General features: G+C 45.6%; 1 protein-coding gene across 1 annotated transcript in view; it reads left to right on the top strand.

The window, feature by feature from the left end:
- LOC122565272 (sialic acid-binding Ig-like lectin 15) overlaps nucleotides 1–20,343 on the top strand; it is a 36,051-nt gene that overhangs the window by 6,237 nt on the left and 9,471 nt on the right. Inside the window, exons 2-4 of the mRNA XM_087974632.1 lie at nucleotides 3,731–4,132; nucleotides 14,865–15,248; nucleotides 19,654–19,684. Coding sequence (XP_087830758.1) covers nucleotides 3,731–4,132; nucleotides 14,865–15,248; nucleotides 19,654–19,684 — 817 coding nt within the window. The remainder of the gene's footprint in view (nucleotides 1–3,730; nucleotides 4,133–14,864; nucleotides 15,249–19,653; nucleotides 19,685–20,343) is intronic.

The following is a 20,343-nucleotide window of genomic DNA, read 5'->3' as shown; positions in this document are numbered from 1 at the left end:
TATGTTTAAGGTTTCAGATTACCAGTGGAGTACAGGGTTACGGGGATGGGGTTGGTAAAAGGCAATGAAGTGTTTGATCAGCCGTGAATGTGTGGAATGCTGAGGCAGGCTGAATGGGCTGCTTCAGTTTTTATGGATCCCAACCTGTGGCAGGGCATGGGGATTCAGTATTGGGCTGTTCACTCACCTCAGGACCCAGCACCCTGGCATGAAAGAGTGTCAGCCTTGGACTTGATGGAACATCTTCAACCTTGCTTTGGAGGAGGTAAAAGGGGCGGGGGGGGGTGGAATTGAACCAGGGCGGAAGCTGGACTGGGACAGCTCAGGGGTGGGGGTTACAGTGAGAGTTGTTCTTCTTTGACCTGAGGAGTTTATTGTGAGATTTAACACAAGGGTCCACAAAGATGAGGGTTTTGTATGGGCTGAATAGAGTGGCATAATCCCACTGGTTCCTTAACGAGAGAACATTGATAATTAGCAAAGAGTTCAGGAGGGGGAATTAGAAGGGGAGTGCTGGAGATTAAATAATTGGATATATTTCTGAAAAGAGATGCATGTTGCTGAAGTTTCTCATCAGAACAAACACAAGAAATCCACATTTCAAATCATCCCAGCCTCCTCAGGCCTGCTATCCTGACAAGGCTCAGTCTTTAGAACACACCTATCAGGCAGATTTGATGGGCCAATGGGCCTTTTGCTGTGCTGCAGACCACTGTGTGCCCAAGAGGGGGCCTTGCTATCTGGCCCCCATTGGCACAGTATCTGTCTCTCTCTCTCTCTCTCTCTCTCTCTCTCTCTCTCTCTCTCCTCTCTCTCTCTCACACACGCGCACACACACTCTCACACACACACACATACGTGCACACACACTCAGTCACTCACACTCACACACACACACTCTCACTCTTTCTCTCACATACACGCGCACACACTCTCGTATACACACGCACACACACAGAGCAGGTGGTGAGAGGCTGAAGCATGACACTCTGGCCTGGGGATAGATCCCAGAACTGGCTCTGATTCACAGTCACGTTGTGATCACAGAGAAATGCTGGGGAAACCTCAACATGATCCAGCCCGCCTACATAAATTGATCGACACTTTGTGGTCACGGAAACATATTAATTTCATGGGATTCCAAAAATATTCTCAAATGTTCTGGGTTTTTTTTTAATTCTGTAAGTTCCGCCAAAATCCTGGGCACGTGCCAAGCTTCGATCGTGTGTGAAATGCTTTGAGCATTGTATAGTCTGTTGTGATATCACAAGACTATAACTCAGACAGCTACTTCCCATTGACCAGATATTCTCTCTCAGCCCGACAGGAGGAGGCTGTGGCTGAATTACAATGAAGGAAGTCATAGACTTTTCACAGCATGGCCCTTCAGCCCATTGTGACCCTGTGCTGGTCATCAAACATCAAGCAGTTCAAATCCCTGTTTCCAGAACTTGGTCCTTGGCCCTTGATTAGATTATTTTCTAATCTGTTCACAGGCAATATGCCAGAGCAGGTGGAATTTGAACGTGGGCCTCCTAGCACAAAGGGAGGAACATTGCCACTGTGCCACAAGACCCCTGGCTCTTTGCTTATGCGCTATGGCATTTCAAGTGCACATCTGAATAATTCTTTAATGTCTTACCATCCTTTAAGATCCTTCAGACAGTGGGTCCCAAATACCCACCACGCTCTGGGTGAAAAATGTTTCCCTCAAAACCCCTCTCCACCTCCTATATTTTTACTTATTCATGGGATGAGGGCCAGCATTTATTGCCCATCCCTTATTGCCCCAGAGGGCAGTTAAGAGTCAACCACTTGGCTGTGGGTCTGGAGTCACATGTAGGTGACAGTTTCCTTTCCTAAAGGACATTACTGAACCAGGTGGATTTCTCCTGACAATCGACATTGGATTGAGATTCTTAATTTCAGATTTTTTAAAAAAATTCAAATTCTATCGTCTGTGCAGGAATTGAACCCAGAATATGATCTGAGTGTGTGGATTAACAGTCCAGCAACAACACCACTCCCCAGTCCCATGGGTTACTGCTCCTTACCTTAAAACTGTGCCCCCTGGTTACTGATTCCTCTGCTGAAAGGGAATATTTCTCCCTATCCATGTCCCTCAGAACTGTGTACACCTCAATCAGGTCAACCTCCACCCCCCAGCCTTCTCTGGTCTGTGGAAAACAGCCCCAGTCCAACCTAATCTCCAGCGTAGGCAACATCCTGGTGGATCTCCTCTGCACTGTCTTTAGTGCAGTCCCATCTTTCCCATAGTGCGGTGACCAGAATTATGTACAATATACACTCACTGAAAATGTAATGTAAAATATAGTCTTTTCTATTGATTCCTGGACTTCTCAATCATAATTAGCTCAGAAAGAGACTGCCTAGCAGCCAGCTCTTACAATCACAGAACAACTCTGACAGCAGGGACCATGTCCTTGCTGACTCCTAAATAACTACTTATCTTGTTTCACAGATTTGTAACCCTCTGGCTGAAGAAATGTCTCCTCATTTCAGTTCTAAAGGGTCAACTCTTCACTCTCTACCTTCAAGTCTTTGTCTGTCCTACTAGCAGAAACATCTTCTCCACAACCACTCTATCCAGGCCTCTCAGTATTCTGTAAGTTTCAATGGGACTCCATCATCTTTCTACACTCCATTGAGTACAAACCCTGAGTCCTCAACTGCTCCTCATATGTCAAGCACATCACCCCAGGATCATTCTCGTAAAGCTCCTCTGGACCCCTGTTAATAGCAGCACATCCTTCCCTAGATACAAAGCCCAAAACTGCTCACAACGTTCCAAATGCGGTCTGACCAGAGTGTTATGCAAACTTAGTAGTACATTTTTGCTCTTGTATTCTAGCCCTCTTGATATGAATGCTAACACTGCATTCGCCTTCCTAACTGCCGACTGAACCTGCATGTTCACCTGAAGAGAATCCTGAGCTGGGACTCCCAAGTCCCTTTGTGCCTCAGATTTCCTAAGCCTTTCCCCATTTAGAAAACAGTCTATGCCTCTATTCTTCCGTCAAAATGCATAACCTCACACTTTCCCACATTGTCTTCCATCTGCCACTTCTTTGCTCGCTCTCCTCAGCTGTCCAAGCCCTACTTCTTCAACACTACCTGACCCTCCGCCTAGCTTTGTGTCATCCTCAAACTTAGCAACAATGCCCTCCGTTCCTTTGTCCAGATTGTTAATATATAACATGAATAGCTGTGGTTCCAACACTGATCCCTGCTGAACACCACTAGTCACCAGCTGCCATCCTGACAGAGACTCTTTTATCCCCACACTCTGCCTTCTGCCAGTCAGCCAATCCTCTATCCATGTCCCTTAGGTGACAGGGATCGAGATGAGGAGAAATGTCTTCACCCAGAAGGTGGTGAGCCTGTGGAATTCACTGCCACAGATTGAGGGCAAAACATTGAACGTTTTCAAGAAGGAGTTAGATATAGTTCTTGGATCTAATGGGTATGGGGAGAAAGCAGGGACAAGAGACTGAGTTGGGTGATCAGCCATGATCATATTGAATGGTGGAGCAGGCTCGAAGGGCTGAATGGCCTGCTACTTTTCCTGTTTATTTTAATGTTCCCTCTCTTCTTCAAGGTTTAGAACTTTTTAATGTCTTTGACTCCCTCACAGATGAATGCCAAACCAGAAGTAATGTCATTTGTGTGATGTAATTGATTGACTCACTGTCTGTTGTATTTTCTGTAGAAAGTAACAGAGAGCTGTTGACAGTGAATGCACCGAGGAGGGTACATGGAACAGTTGGAAGTGTTGTCGTTCTGCCTTGCTATTTCACGTTCCCCTATGCCAGCTACACTACCTTTGAGATCACGGTCATCTGGAAAATAGGGGTGTTTTATACAGGGACAGTTCTCTTCAACGCAACAAACAGAGCCAAGGGTCAGGGGGATTTTGAAAATATGGTTCACACGAATATTAATGACCGGTATAGACTGGTTGGAGACCCCAGGATTGGTAATGCTTCAGTCGAGATAAAAGAAGCCAGGCTGGATGACACCAGCGAGTATTTCTGTCGTGTGGAAGTCAAACGCCCAGCATTACCTGCTTACATGAAAGAAAACAATCTTGGGACCATCCTGAAAATAACAGGTAAGTTTGAGAAGATCGGTAGCTCAGGTTGAGATTTCGGATGTAGGTTTGCTCACTGAGCTGGAAGGTTCATTTTCTGATGTTTCATCACCATACTAGGTAACATCTTCAGTGAGCCTGAAGTACTGCTGGTGTTTCCTGCTTTCTAATTATATGTTTCGATTTCCTTGGGTTGGTGATGTCATTTCCTGTTCTCTTTCTCAGGGGGTGGTAAATGGGATCCAAGTGAATGTGCTTGTTGACAGAGTTCCGGTTGGAATGCCATGCTTCTAAGAATTCTCGTGCATGTCTCTGTTTGGCTTGTCCTAGGATGGATGTGTTGGCCCAGTTAAATTGGTGTCCTTCCTTATCTGTTTGTAAGGATACTAGTGAGAGAGGGTCATGTTGTTTTGTGGCTAGTTGATGTTCATGTATCCTGGTGGCTAGTTTTCTGTCTGTTTGTCCAATGTAGTGTTTGTTACAATTCTTGCACAGTATTTTGTAAATGACATTAGTTTTGCTTGTTGTCTGTATAAGGTCTTTCAGGTTCATTAGCTGCTGTTTTAGTGTGTTGGTGGGTTTGTGGGCTACCATGATGTTAAGGAGTCTGAGCAGTCTGGCAGTCATTTCCGAGATGCCTTTGATGTAGGGGACAGGTAAGTTCAACCAGGCAGTAAACTGCAGCGGCCGGATGTGATGGGTTCGGTTAGACTTCTGGTCCGTCCAACAGATGGGTGATAGTGTCCCTTGTGATTGGCTCCTGTCACATGACGCGGCACGCTTGGACATTTTTTACTTAGTGGATAGGGTTTGATAAATGTGACTTGGTGTTGTACAATAACCTCACCACTTACTAAGGGCATGCACTGGGGTGCTACAATCGTGATGTCTCGGATTGTATCTTTGGGGTCCTGAAGGGAGAGGGTGACAAGCCCCAAGTCGTGGTCCATGTAGGTACCAAAGACATAGGTAGAAAGAGGAATAGGGATGTAAGGCAGGATTTCAGGGAGCTCGGGTGGAAGCTGAGATTAAGAGCAAATAGAGTTGTTATCTCTGGTTTGTTACCGGTGCCAGGCGATAGTGTGGGACAGCTATCAGCTGCACACGTGGCTGCAGGGATGGCGCAGGAGGGAGGATTTAAGGTTTATGGATAATTGGGGCTCATTCTGGAGAAGGTGGGACCTGTACAAACAGGACAGTCGTCACTTAAACCAGAGGAGTACTAATATCCTGGGTGGGAAATTTGCTAGTGCTACTTGGGTGGGTTTAAACTGGCTCAGCAGGGGAGAGGGAACAGGAGGTGTAGTTTCAGTGCACAAGAGGATGAGAGTAGGGAGGACAGGGATAGGATTTCACAGACACAGGAGTGTGCTGGCAGACAGCAAGCCAGGCTTGAAGTGTGTCTACTTCAATGCCAGGAGTATTCAGAACAAGGTAGATGAGCTTGCACCTGGGACTTCGATATTGTGGTCATTTCGGAGACATGGATAGAGCAGGGTCAGGAATAGATGTTGCAGGTTCCAGGGTTTAGACCTTTCATTAAGGTCAGAGAAGGTAAAAGGGGGGAGATGTGGCTTTGTTAGTCAAGGACAGTATAACGGTGGCTGAAAGAATTGAGGAGGCATGAGTTAAGGTTAGAAGCAGGAGAGATCACACTGCAAGGGGGCATAGCTTTAAATTAAGGGGGGGTAGGTATAGGACAGATGTTAGGGGTAGGTTCTTTACTCAGCGAGTCGTGAGTTCATGGAATGCCCTGCCAGTAGCAGTGGTGGACTCTCCCTCATTATGGGCATTTAAGCGGTCATTGGATAGGCATATGGAGGATAGTGGGCTAGTGTAGGTTAGGTGGGCTTGGATCGGCGCAACATCGAGGGCCGAAGGGCCTGTACTGCGCTGTATTCTCCTATGTTCTATGTTCTATGCTAGGAGTTTTTTTTTGGGTGTCCACAAAGTTCCAGGGATGTGGAGGAGAAGATTGGAAAATTGATTCTGGGCAGGAGTGAAAGGAACAGGATGGTCATTATGGGGTCTTTAACTTCCCCAACATTGACTGGAAATGCAATAACGCTAGTATTTCGGATGGATCAGGTTTTGTCCAATGTGTGTGTAGGAGGGTTTCCTGACACAGTATGTCGAAGGGCCGACAAAAGGGGAGGCCACACTGGATCTGGTGCTTGGTAAAGAATCAGGCCAAGTGTTTGATTTCGGCATGTAAAGGGATAGGTGCATGCCACATGACAAGAGTTATCAATGGGCAATTAAACAAGACATAAGAGGCATAGAATGGGGTAGCAAAATGCTGGGGATGGGAACAATCGAAATGTGGAGCTGGTTTAAGGAACAGATATTACGTGTCCTTGATAGGTACGTCCCTGTCAGGCAGGGAGGAAGTGATAAGGTAAGGGAACTGTGGTTTACTAAAGAAATTGTGTCTCTTGTTAAGTGCAAGAAGGAGGCTTGTGTGACATTGAGGTGAGATGGTTCAGATGAGACAGTGGAGCATTACAGATTAGCTAGGAAGGATTTAAAGAGAGAGTTAAGAGCAAAGAGAGGACATGAGAAGTCTTTAGCAAATAGAATAAAGGAGAACCCTAAAGCTTTCTATAAGTACGTGAAGACTAAAAGGATGATGAGGGTAGGAATAGGGCCAGTCAAAGACAGAAGTGGGAAGTTGCATGTGGACCCTGTGGAGATCAAAGAGGTACTAAACGAATATTTCTCATCTGTTTTCACTCAGAAAAAGGAGAATATTGCAAAGGAGAAGACTGAGATACGGGCTATTAGACTTGAAAGGATTGAGGTTCGTAAGGAGGAGGTGTTATCAATTCTAGAAGGTGGGAAAGTAGACAAGTCCCCTGGGCCGGATGGGATTTATCTGAGGATTCTCTGAGAAGCTAGAGAAAAGATGACGGAGTTTTTGGCTTTGATCTTTGAGTCATCATTGTCTACAGATTTAGTACCAGAGGACTGGAGGATTGCAAATGTTGTGTGCTTGTTCAAGAAGGGCAGTAGAGATGACCCAGGTAATTATAGACCAGTGAGCCTTACATCTGTTGTTGGAAAAGCTTTGGAAAGGACTATAAGAGATAGGATTTATAATCATCTAGCAAGCAACAATTTGATTGGAAATAGTTAACATGGATTCGTCAAGGGCAGGTTGTGTCTCACAAACCTCATTGAGTTTTGGAGAAGGTGACCAAGAATGTAGTTGATGTGGTGTACATGGACTTCAGTAAAGCCTTTGATAAGGTTCCACATGGTAGGCTGTTGGAGAACATGCAGAGGCATGGGATTGAGGGTGATTTAGCAGTTTGGATTAGAAACTGGCTTTCTGTAAGAAGGCAGTGAGCGGTGGTTGATGGAAAATATTCAGCCTGGAGTCCGGTTATTAGTGATGTGCCACAAGGATCTGTTTTGGGACCACTGCTGTTTGTCATTTTTATAAACGACTTGGACACAGGCATAGATGGGATGGGTTAGTAAGTTTGCAGATGATACTAAAGTTGGTGGAGTGGTGGACAGTGTGGAAGAATGTTATAGGTTGCAGGGGGACTTGGATAAACTGCTGAATTGAGCTGAGAGGTGGCAAATGGAGTTCAATGCAGCTAAATGTGAGGTGATTCACTTTGAGAAGAATAAGAGGAAGGCAGAGTACTGGGTCAATGGAAAGATTCTTGGTAGTGTGGATGTGCAGAGGGATCTTGGAGTCCATGTACATAGATCCCTGAAAGTTGCCATCCAGGTTGATAGTGCTATTTAGAAGGCATATGGTGTATAGGTTTTATTGGTGGAAGGATTGAGATCTGGAGCCGTGATGTCCTGCTGCAACCAAACAAAACGCTAGTGCGGCCGCACTTGGAATATTGTGTACAGTTCTGGTCGCCCCATTACAGGAAGCATTGGAAAAGGTGCAGAGGAGATTTACCAGGATGTTGTCTGGTCTGGAGGGAAGCTCTTATGAGGAAAGGCTGAGAGACTTGGGTCTGTTCTCATTGGAGAGAAAAAGGCTAAGAAGGGATTTAATAGAGACATACAAGATGATCAGAGGATTAGATCGGGTGGACAGTAAGAGTCTTTTTCCTAGGATGATGACATCAGCATGTATGAGGGGGCATAGCTGCAAGTTGAGGGGTGATAGATTTAAGACAGATGTCCGAGGCAGGTTCTTTACACAGAGAGTGATAAGGCATGGAATGCCCTACCTGCCAACGTAATTAACTCAGCCACATTAGGGGCATCTAAACAATGCTTGGATAAGCACATGGATGATGATGTGATTGTGTAGGGGGAAGAGCTTTGATTAGTTCACAGTTTGGCACAACATCGAGGGCCAAAGGACCTGTTCTGCGCTGTATTGGTCTATGTTCACCTTCGACCCCATGACAAGCCACTGGCTCTGCCCCCTCCTGTTGCCAGCTCCCTGCTTGGCATCTCATTGTGTGTTATCGATGCTTTATCTCCCTCCTCCTCAGGACACAGATGCATCCAGCTCTATCCTGCTATCAACTCTCTCATCCATTCCATTGTGTTAATCTGTGTTTTTTCAGTCGGATTGGTTGAGACCCTGTCCATCAGGAGGCATCATTTCCCTTGCTTAACTATTGGATAGGGGAATCTAGAGTCTTGGCCACTGCCTGAAGCTAAATCTCAATATTGGCATTCTCTTTCAATCCCTAGCCAAGCTTCCATCTGCACCCCGCCCCCCCACACACACATTCTCCCCAGCAGCCTGTCCCTACCTCCATTGGTCCATTTATTGCTAGAACCCAAAACCCCTCATTCCCACGCTTGCCTATTCCAGAATTCTCCAGGCTGGCTCCATCCCTGCACCCCCCCCCCCCCACACATCTTCAACCTCAACTCATCAAGGCACAATGGTCCAAAGGGCCATTCTGTGAAAAATTCTGTGACTTCCTTCATTGTAATTAAAGCCACAGCTTCCTCCTGGAGAGTTTATGACAGGATGCCTGATTAATGGGAAGTAGCTGACTAGGTTACAGCCATGTGATAACTTCAACATACTATACAACACTGGTCAGTCCTACCCAGGCTGAGGTTTGGTCTTCTTCTTGATGAGATTTAGGCACCAATGGTGAGGCCAGCATTGCTTGTCTGTCGCCCGCTGCTCAGCTAAAGTCAATCACATTGCTGTGGGTCTGGAGTCACAAGGAGGCTTGGTCAAGTAAAGGTCGCAGTTTTGCTTCCCCAAAGGACGTTACCGAATAATGCAGTAACTGTGTTTGAGATTAGTTTTCAGTTTTGTGAATTGAATCATAACAGTTGGGGAATACTAGTGCAATGACATTGAGTCACAGAGGTTTACAGCATGGAAACAGGCCCTTCGGCCTATCGTGCCCATGGTGCCCAGCTTTCACAATTTATCTAGTCCCATTTGTCACATTTGGTCCATATCCTTCCATATCCATCACATCCATGTTCTCGTCCAAATGTTTCATAAATGACAAAATGGTATCTGCCTCCACCCTATCTCTGGCAGCCCATTTCAGGACCTTTGATTAAAAAAAATTGCGTCCCTGGACCCTTTTGTATTTCTCCCCTCTCATCTTAAAGCTATGCCTCTAGTTTTAGACTCCCCTACCATGGGGAAAAGCAATTGGCTATTTACCTTATCTCTGCCTCTCATAATTTGAAAGACCTCTATAAGGTCACCCCTCAACTTCTTATGTTTCAGGGAAAAAAATCCCAACTTATCCAGCCTCTCCTTATAACTCAAACTATAATCTTAAAAACTAGGTCCTCGAGGGTAGTGATATCTGGATTACTCCTGGTGCCGTGAGCTAGCGAGGGCAGGAATAGGAGGATAGAGCAGATGAATGCATGGCTCAGGAGCTAGTGCAGGGGAAAAGGATTCACATTTTCTGATCATTGGAATCTGTTTTGGGATAGAAGTGTCCTGTACAAGAAGGACTAATTGCACCTAAATTGAAAGAGGACTAATATACTGGCAGGGAGATTTGCTAGGGCTGCTCGGGAAAATTTAAACTAGTAAGGTGGGGTGGGCGGGATCCAGGGAGGTAGTGAGGAAAGAGATCGGTCTGAGACGGGTACAGTCGGGAAAAGAAGCAAGTCAAACATACATGGCAGTCAGGACAAAGTAGAGAACAAGGTAGGACTGATAAATTAAACTGCATTTATTTCAATGCAAGAGGCCTCCTAGGTAAGAGAGATAAACCCAGGACATGGTTAGGAACATGGGACTGGGATATCATAGCAATTACAGAGACATGGCTCAGGGATGGGCAGGACTGGCAGCTTAATGTTCCAAGGTATAAATGCTATAGGAAGGATAGAAAGGGGGACAAGAGAGGAGGGGGAGTGGTGTTTTTGATTAGGGATATCATTTTTGCAGTACTTAGTGAAGGTATTCCTGGGAATACATGTGAGGAGGTTATTTGGGTGGAATTGAGAAATATGAAAGGGATGATCGCCTTATTGGGATTGTACTCTAGACCCCCAAATAATCAGTAGGAAATTGAGATAAAAATTTGTAAAGAGATTTCAGTTATCTGAAAGAATAACAGGGTAGTTATGGTCGAGGATTTTAACTTTTCAAACGTAGATTAAAACTGTCATAGTGTTAAGGGCTTGGATGGAGAGGAATTTGTCAAGTGCGTACAAGAAAATTTTCTGATTCAGTGTGTGGATGTACCTACTGGAGAAAGTGCAAAGCTTGACCTACTCTTGGGAAATAATGCAGGGCAGGTGACTGAGGAGTCAGTGGGGGAGCACTTTGAGGCCAGCGACCATAATTCTATTCGTTTTAAAATAGTGATGGAAAAGGGTAGACCAGATCTAAAAGTTGAAATTCTAAATTGGAGGAAGGCTAATTTTGACGGTATTAGGTAAGAACTTTCAAAACTTGATTGGGTGTGCATGTTTGCAGGTAATGGGATGCTTAGAAAATGGGATGCCTTCAAAAATGAGATAACGAGTCCAGAGACAGTATGTTCTTGTTAGGGTGAAAGGCAATGCTGGTAGGTGTAGGGAATGCTGGATGGCCAGGTGAATCTGAGGTTCTGGTCAAGAATAAGAGGGAAGCATATGTCAGGTATAGACAGCTGGGATTGAGTGAATCCCGCTAAGAGTATAAAGGCAGTAGGAATATACTTGAGAGGGAAATCAGGAAGGCAAAGAGGGAACATAAGATAGGGTTTGGCAAATAGAATTAAGGAGAATCCAAAGGGATTCTATAAATATATTAAGGACAAAAGGTTAACTAGGTAGAGAATAGGGACTCTTAAAGATCAGCAAGGCAGCTATGTTTGGAACAACATGAGATAGGAGTGATACTATTTTGCATCTGTGTTTACTGTGGAGAAGGACCTGGAAGATATAGAATGTGGTGAAATAGATGGTGACATCTTGAAAAATGTTCATATTACACAGGAGGGAGTGCTGGATGTCATGAAATGCATAAAAGTGGATAAATCCCCAGGACCTGATCAGGTGCACCCTAGAACTCTGTGGGAAGCTAGGGAAGTGATTGCTGGGCCTCTTGCTGAGATATTTGTACAATTGAGGTGCTGGAAGACCGGACGTTGGTTAATGTGGTGCCGCTGTTTAAGAAGGGTGGTAAAGAAAGCCAGGGAACTAGAAACCGGTGAGCCTGATGTTCGTGGTGGGCAAGATATTAGAGGGAATCCTGAGGGACAGGATTTACATTTATTTGGAAAGGCAAGGACTAACTAGGGATCGTCAACATGGCTTTGTGCGTGGGAAATCATATCTCACAAACTTGATTGTGTTTTTGAAGAAGTAACAAAGAGGATTGATGAGGTTAGAGCAGTGAACATGATCTATGTGATTTCAGTAAGGCATTCAACAAGATTCCTCATGGGAGACTGGTTAGCAAGGTTAGATTTCATGGAATACAGGGAGAACTAGCCATTTGGATACAGAACTGGCTTGAGGGTGGTGATGGAGTGTTGCATTTCAGACTGGAGGCTTGTGACCAGTGGTGTGCCACAAGGATCAGTGCTGCATTCATTACTTTTCATCATTTATATAAATGATTTGGGTGTGAGCAAAAGAGGTATAGTTAATAAGTTTGCAGATGACACCAAAATTGGAGGTGTAGTCGACAGCGAATAAGGTTTGAAAAATGTGGTGCTGGAAAAACACAGCAGGCCAGACAGCATCCGAGGAGCAGGAGAATCGACGTTTCGGGCATAAGCCCTTCTTCAGACATTTCCTGAAGAAGGGCTAATGCCCGAAACATCGATTCTCCTGCTCCTCGGATGCTGCCTGGCCTGTGGTGTTTTTCGAGCACCACATTTTTCAACTCTGGCACTCCAGCATCTGCAGTCCTCACTTTCTCCTAGCGAATAAGGTTTCCTCAGATTATAACAAGATCTTGATCAGGTGGACCAGGAGTGGCAGATGGAGTTCAATTTAGATAAATGCGAGGTGCTGCATTTTGGGGAAGCAAATTAGAGCAGGACTGATACACTTATTGGTAAGGTCCTAGGGAGTGTTGCTGAACAAAGAGACCTTGGAGTGCAGGTTCATAGTTCCTTGAAGGTGGAGTCACAGGTAGATAGGATAGTGAACAAGGCGGTTGGTATGCTTTCCTTTACTGGTCAGAGTATTGAGTACAGGAGTTGGGAGGTCATTGGTTGGGCCACTTTTGGGATACTGTGTGCAATTCTGATCTCCCTGTTATAGGAAGGATATTGAGAAACTTGGAAGAATTCAGAAAAGATCTACAAGGATGTTGCCAGGGTTGGAGGATTTGAGCTATAGGGAGAGGCTGAACAGGCTGGGGCTGTTTTCCCTGGAGCGTTGGAGGCTGAGGGGTGACCTTATAGAGGTTTATAAAATCATGAGGGACATGGACAGGGTAAGTAGACAAGGTGTTTCCCCCACATGGAGGAGTCTAAAACTAGAGGGCATAGGTTTAGGATGAGAGGAGAAAGATTTAAAAGGAACCTAAGGGGCAAGGTTTTCACACACACGGTGATGTGTATGGAATGAGCTGCCAGAGGAAGTGGAGGAGGCTGGTACAATTACAACATTTAAAAGGCATCTGGATGGATACATGAATAGGAAGGGTTTGGAGGGATATGGACCATACGCTGACAAATGGGACTAGATTTATTGAGGATATCTGGTCGGTATGGACGAGTCGGATGGAAGGATCTGTTTCCATGCTGCATATCTCTCATTATGACTCACTCTGCCACCATCTCATCATGAACCCTGGCTCCCACAATTGTGTTCTTTAGCCAGGTCCCTCTGTGGCTGTATTTCTGTAACATCATCAGCTTTATGTTTAACACTCCATTCAATCCAAACCCTATTAATATTGGTGCCACACAAATGCCAGGGAATGACCATCTCCAACAAGAGAGAATCTAACCAACGCCTTTTGACTTTAAATGGTATTTCCATCATTATTGATTATCCCACGGTTATCACTTACCAAAAACTGCGTTGCACTACTGTTTAAATACAGTGGCTACAAGAACAGGTCAGAGGTTAGGAATCCCACAGCAAGTAACTCCTGCCTCCCCAAAGCCTGTCCACCATCTACAAGGCACAAGTCATGAATGTGACTGAGTAACCACCCCCCCACCCCCAACTTGCCTGAATGGGCCCAGCTCCATCAACACTCTTTCACCATCTGACTACAACACATTTGCACCAAATTCCCAGCTCTAATCCAAACTGAACAATGATCTAATTGAATACTCTTGTCCTGCCTGGGAGCCGACCTGCTTCCAACTGGAATGCCCTCTTTGAAAACCTCTACCTCCCCCTTTTCCTTCAAGAGTCTCTAGTACAATCCACAATGTCATTCTTGAAATGTACTCGGGGCTGTTGGGGCAAAACAGCAGCCAATTTGTATACAGCAAGCCTCCACAAATAAGCTCACAACTAAAAACACTGTGTCTGTTTGTGATCTTGATGAAGGAGTAAATAAAGGTGGGGAGTGTCGGCAGGCCATCCTGCTCTGCTTCAAACGCTGGCTGTGGGATCCTGTATGTGCACCCAAGAAGACAGGTTGAGATTTCATCTGAGGAGCATTGACAGGACAGCACTTGCTTGGTACTGTCTTGTCATTGCATTGTCCCAGGTTCAGAGTCAGCCTGGAGTACAGGTATCCCCCACTTTTCGAAAGTTCACTTTACGCACTTCGTTTTTACGAAGAACCTGCGTTAGTACCTGTTTTCGCTAACCGAAAGAAATCCGAAGATAATTTTCGCTTTTACAAAAAAATGGTGAAACTTTTCCCATATAAATTAATGCTTCTTCCCTTTACACCATTTTGGCTTACAAAACATCCCTACTTTCGGATAGTGGGGGAAGCCTGTATTGTTTTCATATCATTTTGCCTTTTGGTCTCCCACATAATGTCCAGGCACATACAAGTGTGGAGTGTGCTGCCAGAGGAAGTGGTGGAGGCTGGTACAACTGCAACATTCAAAAGGCATCTGGATGGGTATATGAATAGGAAGGGTTTGGAGAGATATGGGCTGAGTGCTGGCAGGTGGGACTAGATTGGGTTGGGATATCTGGTCGGCATGGATGGAGTGGACCGGAGGGTCTGTTTCCGTGCCGTACATCTCTATGACTATGACTTGCTTCCTCATTCTCACCCTGTGAGAGCTTCCCTCTTACTTAATAAACATGACATTGATGCATTACCCACGAGTTCTGATTGTGACTCAACAGCAATAATCACGAGCCAGTGCCTCACTTTAACTCGATGATCAATCCTCTCTCTTTTCAGGTCCACCTGTCATCCTCAACATGTCTACCCGGGTTGTCAATGGCACACAGTTTACCCTTGTGTGTCACGTTCAAGGAGAGCCCTCTCCAAACATCATGTGGATCGATCCCCAACAGAGCAGACTGCCCGTGAATGCCAGCGATACTCCAGTTGTACGAGGCCCAGGGCGGTATCAGGTTGTGGGGGAGTTACATGACCCAAAGCTGGGAGGGAACTACACGTGTGTGACCACGAACACCTTCGGCAATTCCACGCAACTCATCTACTTTGCCAGCTTGACAGAAGGCCGATCAGTGCTCAAAGTAATCATCGGTGCCTTGGTTGGAAGCCTCCTTGCAATTGTTCTGATCGTTATTGCCCTCGCGTTCTGGTGGAGAAAGCAGGGTAGGTCATTGTAATTTAACAGCTGGGGATTTTACTGTCGGCACTTACATTGAGTTCAGGTTTGAAAATGTATCTGATTTGGGGTGTCATGGAACATCACAAAGGATCAGAGGTTTCCCACCTCAAGTGACACAAGAATCGTCACAAGAAAGGGGAGGGAACAGCAAGGGAAGAGGAAAAGAGAGGGAAAGGCCGAGTCAGGATGGTGAGCGGCTTGGAGGGGAGCTTGCAGGGGGTGGTGTCCCATGTATCTGCTGTCATAGAGACATACAGCACAGATACATGTCCTTCAGTCCACACTGACCATGATCCCAAACTAAATTAGTCCCATTTGCCTGAACTTGGCCCGTATCCCTCTAAACCTTTCCTATTTACGTACCTGTCCAAATGTTTTTTCAATTCTGTAATGTTGAAGCCTCCCCAAGAGCTTCAGTGGATAGGGGAGGACTCCCTACTGGAGTCTACTCAACCTTCCCTGGTTCTTTCCCTGAGATCGTTCAATTGCCTGGAAGAAAATTCTTACAAGTAGTCCAGTAAAGATTTGGCACATTTATTTAAACATCTACTACAGTATCACAGTTACAGACTAACAAGACACCAAACCCTAGTCTAAATAGAGGTTCTAAAACCTTTTACCAGCACTGACCAACCTCGCGCTCTCTCAGACTATTCCGAAAATGGCAGTCACCATCTTTAGTATTTATACAACTTTTGCCCATTAAACCTGTCAATCAAACTCATGCTGATGAACATGATGTCCTCCCCACACTCCTGCTGTGCTTGTGATGAACTTGTTAATCTTTTGATCCCATTACTAGAATAGTGATGATAAAACTGCCCTTGTACTGACTCGGGTGATGATATTAAGTGTTGATATCCCCTAAAGTTTGGTCACATACTCGTTACCTGTCCTTGTTTAAACCTGACAGTTTTTATATATGTCTTAAACCCTCATTGTTTTCCACCTCACATGCTTGGTCAGTAAACTCTTCCCTCCCCTTCCTGGACCTCTCCATCTCCATTAATGACGACCAACTTGACACTGACATTTTTTACAAACCCACCGACTCCCATAGCTACCTGGATTACACCTCTTCCCACCCTACCTCCTGCAAAAATGCTATCCCATATTCCCAATTCCTCTGCCTCCGCCATATCTGCTCCCAGGCGGACCAGTTCCACCACAGAACACACCAGATGGCCTCCTTCTTTAGAGACCGCAATTTCCCTTCCCACATGGTTAAAGATGCCCTCCAACGCATTTCATCCACATCCCGCACCTCCGCCCTCAGACCCCACCCCTCCAACCGTAACAAGGACAGAAAGCCCCTGGTGCTCACCTTCCACCCTTCGCATAAACCAAATCATCCGTCGACATTTCCGCCACCTCCAAACAGACCCCACCACCAGGGATATATTTCCCTCCCCACCCCTTTCCGCCTTCCGCAAAGACCGTTCCCTCCATGACTACTTGGTCAGGTCCACGCCCCCCTACAACCCACCCTCACATCCTGGCACCTTCCCCTGCCACCGCAGGAATTGTAAAACCTGTGCTCACACCTCCTCCCTCACCTCCATCCAAGGCCCCAAAGGAGCCTTCCACATCCATCAAAGTTTTACCTGCACATCCACCAATATCATTTATTGTATCTGTTGCTCCCGATGCTGTCTCCTCTACATTGGGGAGACTGGGCGCCTCCTAGCAGAGCGCTTTAGGAAACATCTCCGGGACACCCACACCAATCAACCACACCGCCCCGTGGCCCAACATTTCAACTCCCCCTCCCACTCTGCCGAGGATATGGAGGTCCTGGGCCTCCTTCACCACCGCTCCCTTACCACCAGACGCCTGGAGGAAGAATGCCTCATCTTCCGCCTTGGAACACTTCAACCCCAGGGCATCAATGTGAACTTCAACAGTTTCCTCATTTCCCCTTCCCCCACCTCACCCAAGTTCCAAACTTCCAGCTCAGCACTGTCCCCATGACTTGTCCTACCTGCCTATCTTCTTTTCCACCTATCCACTCCACCCTCCTCCCTGATCTATCACCTTCATCCCCACCCCCATTCACCTATTGTACTCCATGCTACTTTCTCCCCACCCTCACCCCCCTCTCATTTATCTCTCCAACCTTCAGGCACTCTGCCTCTATTCCTGATGAAGGGCTTTTGCCCGAAACGTTGATTTTCCTGCTCCTCGGATGCTGCCTGACCTGCTGTGCTTTTCCAGCACCACTCTAATCCAGAATCTGGTTTCCAGCATCTGCAGTCATTGTTTTTACCCAGTAAACTCTCTATTCAAACCCCCCTTTGTCTTTCCTTGTCGGTACTTGAAGTGATCTGTCAAAGCTTTTTGTTCTTCCTTAATGACTAATTGTCAACTTTCGTAGCTGCCTAAATTTGTTCTTGTACAGAGCTAACCGTTCTGCTTTACCCAGCAAAGTTATCTTACTTAATACTTTTTCCTTTTGCTTTATTTCTAATATTCTTTGGGTTCTTTAATTTTATGCTTTCCCTTCGTGTCCTTTCTCAGTGACTGTACCCTGCATCGACTACTTCCTCTAGCAGTTCATTCCAAATACGATCCACCCTCTGTGTGAAAAATTTGTCCCTCAGGTCCCTTTTAAGTTTTTCTCCTCTCACCTTAAAACCTAGTTTTGAACTCCCCTACCTGAGGGAAAAGGCCTTTGCTATTCATCTTATCCATGCCTGTCATGGTTTTATAAATTTTTATAAAGTCACCCCTCCGACACTCCAGGGAATAAAGTCCCGGCCCACCCAGCCTCTCCCTATACTCAAACCTTCCATTCCCAGTTAAATCCGTGTAACTCTTCTCTGCTCCCTCTCCAATTTATTTAAATCCTTCCCATAGAAAAGCAGCCAGAAGTGTACACAGTACTCCAAAAGTGGCCTCGCCAACATCCTGTAGCCACAAAGTGATGTCCTAACTCCTATACTCAGTGCTCTGATCAATGAAGGCAAGTGTGCCTAATGCCTTCTTCACCACCCTGTCTACCTGCGACTCCACTTTTCAAGGAATTATGTACTTGAACCCCATGGTCTCTCTGTTTGACGACTCTCCCCAGGGCCCTTAACTGTGTATGTCCTACCCTGGTTTGTCTTGCCAAAGTGCAACACCCCACATTTATGTAAATTAAACTCCAACTGCCACTCCTCAGCCCAATGGCCCAGCTGATCAAGATCCCATTGTACTCCGAGTTAAAAATCTCACAACGCCAGGTTATAGTCCAATGGTTTTTCTTTTGGAAGCACACTAGCTTTCGGAGCGCTGCTCCTTCATCAGGTGGTTGTGGAGTAGGATGTACTCTGAGATAACCTTCCTCACTGTCCACTGTGCCACCAATTTTGGTGTCATCTGCAAACTTACAAACCATGGTTCCTAATCTCACATCCAAATCATTTGTATAAATGACAAACAACAGCAGATCCAGCATTGATCCCTGTGGAACACTGGTGGTCACAGGCCTCCAGTCTGAAAAACAACCCTCTACCATCACACTCTGTCACCTACCATCAAACCATTCCTCCCTGAATCCCATGTGATCTAACTTTACTAACCAGTCCACCATGGAAAGCCTTGTCAAAGGCTTTACTAAAGTCTGTATAGACAACATCTGCCTCTGTACCCTCATACATCTTCTTGGTCACATCCTCAACAAACTCAGTCGTGTTTGTGAGACATGATTTCCCGTGGACAGAGCCATGCTGACTATCCCTAATCAGCCCTTGCTTTTCCAAATCCATGTCAATCCTGTGTCTGAGTCCCCTCCAATAACCTACCCACCATTGATGTCAGACTCACCTGTCTATGTTTCCCAGGCTTCTCCTTACAGTCTTTCTTCAGTAAAAGGACAACATTAACCAGCCTCCACTCTTCCTACACCTCACCCATGGCTGTAGATGATACAAACATCTCTGCTAGGAGCCCCACAATTTCTTCCCTAGCTTCCCACAACATCCTGGGACACCCTTGATCAGGTCTTGACCTTCTATTCAAAGTGGATTTGGAAGGTGCTGTCTAAGTAGCCGTCATGAATTTCTGCAGTGCATCTTGGAGATAGTACACACTGCTGCTTCTGAGCGTCAGTGGTGAAGGGAGTGCATGTTTGTGAATGTGGAGCCAATCAAGCGGTGGCTGCTTTGTCCTGGATGGTGTCGAGCTGTTGTTGGAGCTGCACCAGGCAAGTGGGGAGGATTCCATCATCAGGGGAAGAATTAGTTGCTGCAGGATTCCTCATGTCTGACCTGCTCTTGTAGCCACTGTGTTTATATGGCGAGTCCAAACATTCAAATGAGAGAGTTTCCCAAACAAATTATTGACATTATAGTGAAAGCCTGCTACCTGAAATGTTTCAAATAATTTGTCCTTTTTCCTTCTTTCCAGGTACTGTGGTTTTTACCCCACAGAGAGAAAGGTATGACTCCACCTTCTGCTATTAAAAGTGTTGCTGTGTTTTCTTAAAATGATTTCATTCTAACGACTTATGTGAAATTAATGTTTCATTGTCATATTCACCTCAAATGGAGACCTGCTCATCAGGAACTTGAAAATTACTTACACTCTTTCACGTAGAAAAGGAACTCTTTCATTCTGACCACTGCCAACTTGACTGGATTGCTTTATTATAAAGGAAGATTAGATAGGCCGGGCCTGTATCCTCTGGAGTTTACAAGAGTCAGAGGTGACTTAATAGTGACACACAAGACCCTGAGGGGAACTTGTCTGGGTGGGTGTTGAAAGGATGTTTCCTCTTGTGGGAGAATCTCAAACTAAGTGTTTAAAATAAGAGGTTGTCCATTCAAGACAGAGATAGGAAACAATTATTTCGAGCAGAATTCCCTTCCTCAAAAGGCAGTGGAGGCAGAATCATTAAATATTTTTAAGGTAGAGCGAGATAGATTTCTGATTCCCAAGGGGATGAAAGATTATCGGGGATTAGGCAGTAATGTAGAGTTAAGGTTAAATTAAGAACAGCTGTAGTCTTACTGAATGGGGAGGCAGACTCGAAGGGCTGAGTGGCCTCCTCTTGTCCTTAGAGAGAAAGTGAGGGCTGCAGATGCTGGAGATCAGAGC

Source organism: Chiloscyllium plagiosum, unplaced genomic scaffold (genome assembly GCF_037043375.1).
Source record: "Chiloscyllium plagiosum isolate Xiang-an unplaced genomic scaffold, Cpla_swu_hap1 HiC_scaffold_2, whole genome shotgun sequence".
Classification (NCBI taxonomy): Eukaryota; Metazoa; Chordata; class Chondrichthyes; order Orectolobiformes; family Hemiscylliidae; genus Chiloscyllium; species Chiloscyllium plagiosum.
Note: the sequence above shows the minus strand (reverse complement) of the source record. Positions and strands in the feature narration are given on the sequence as shown.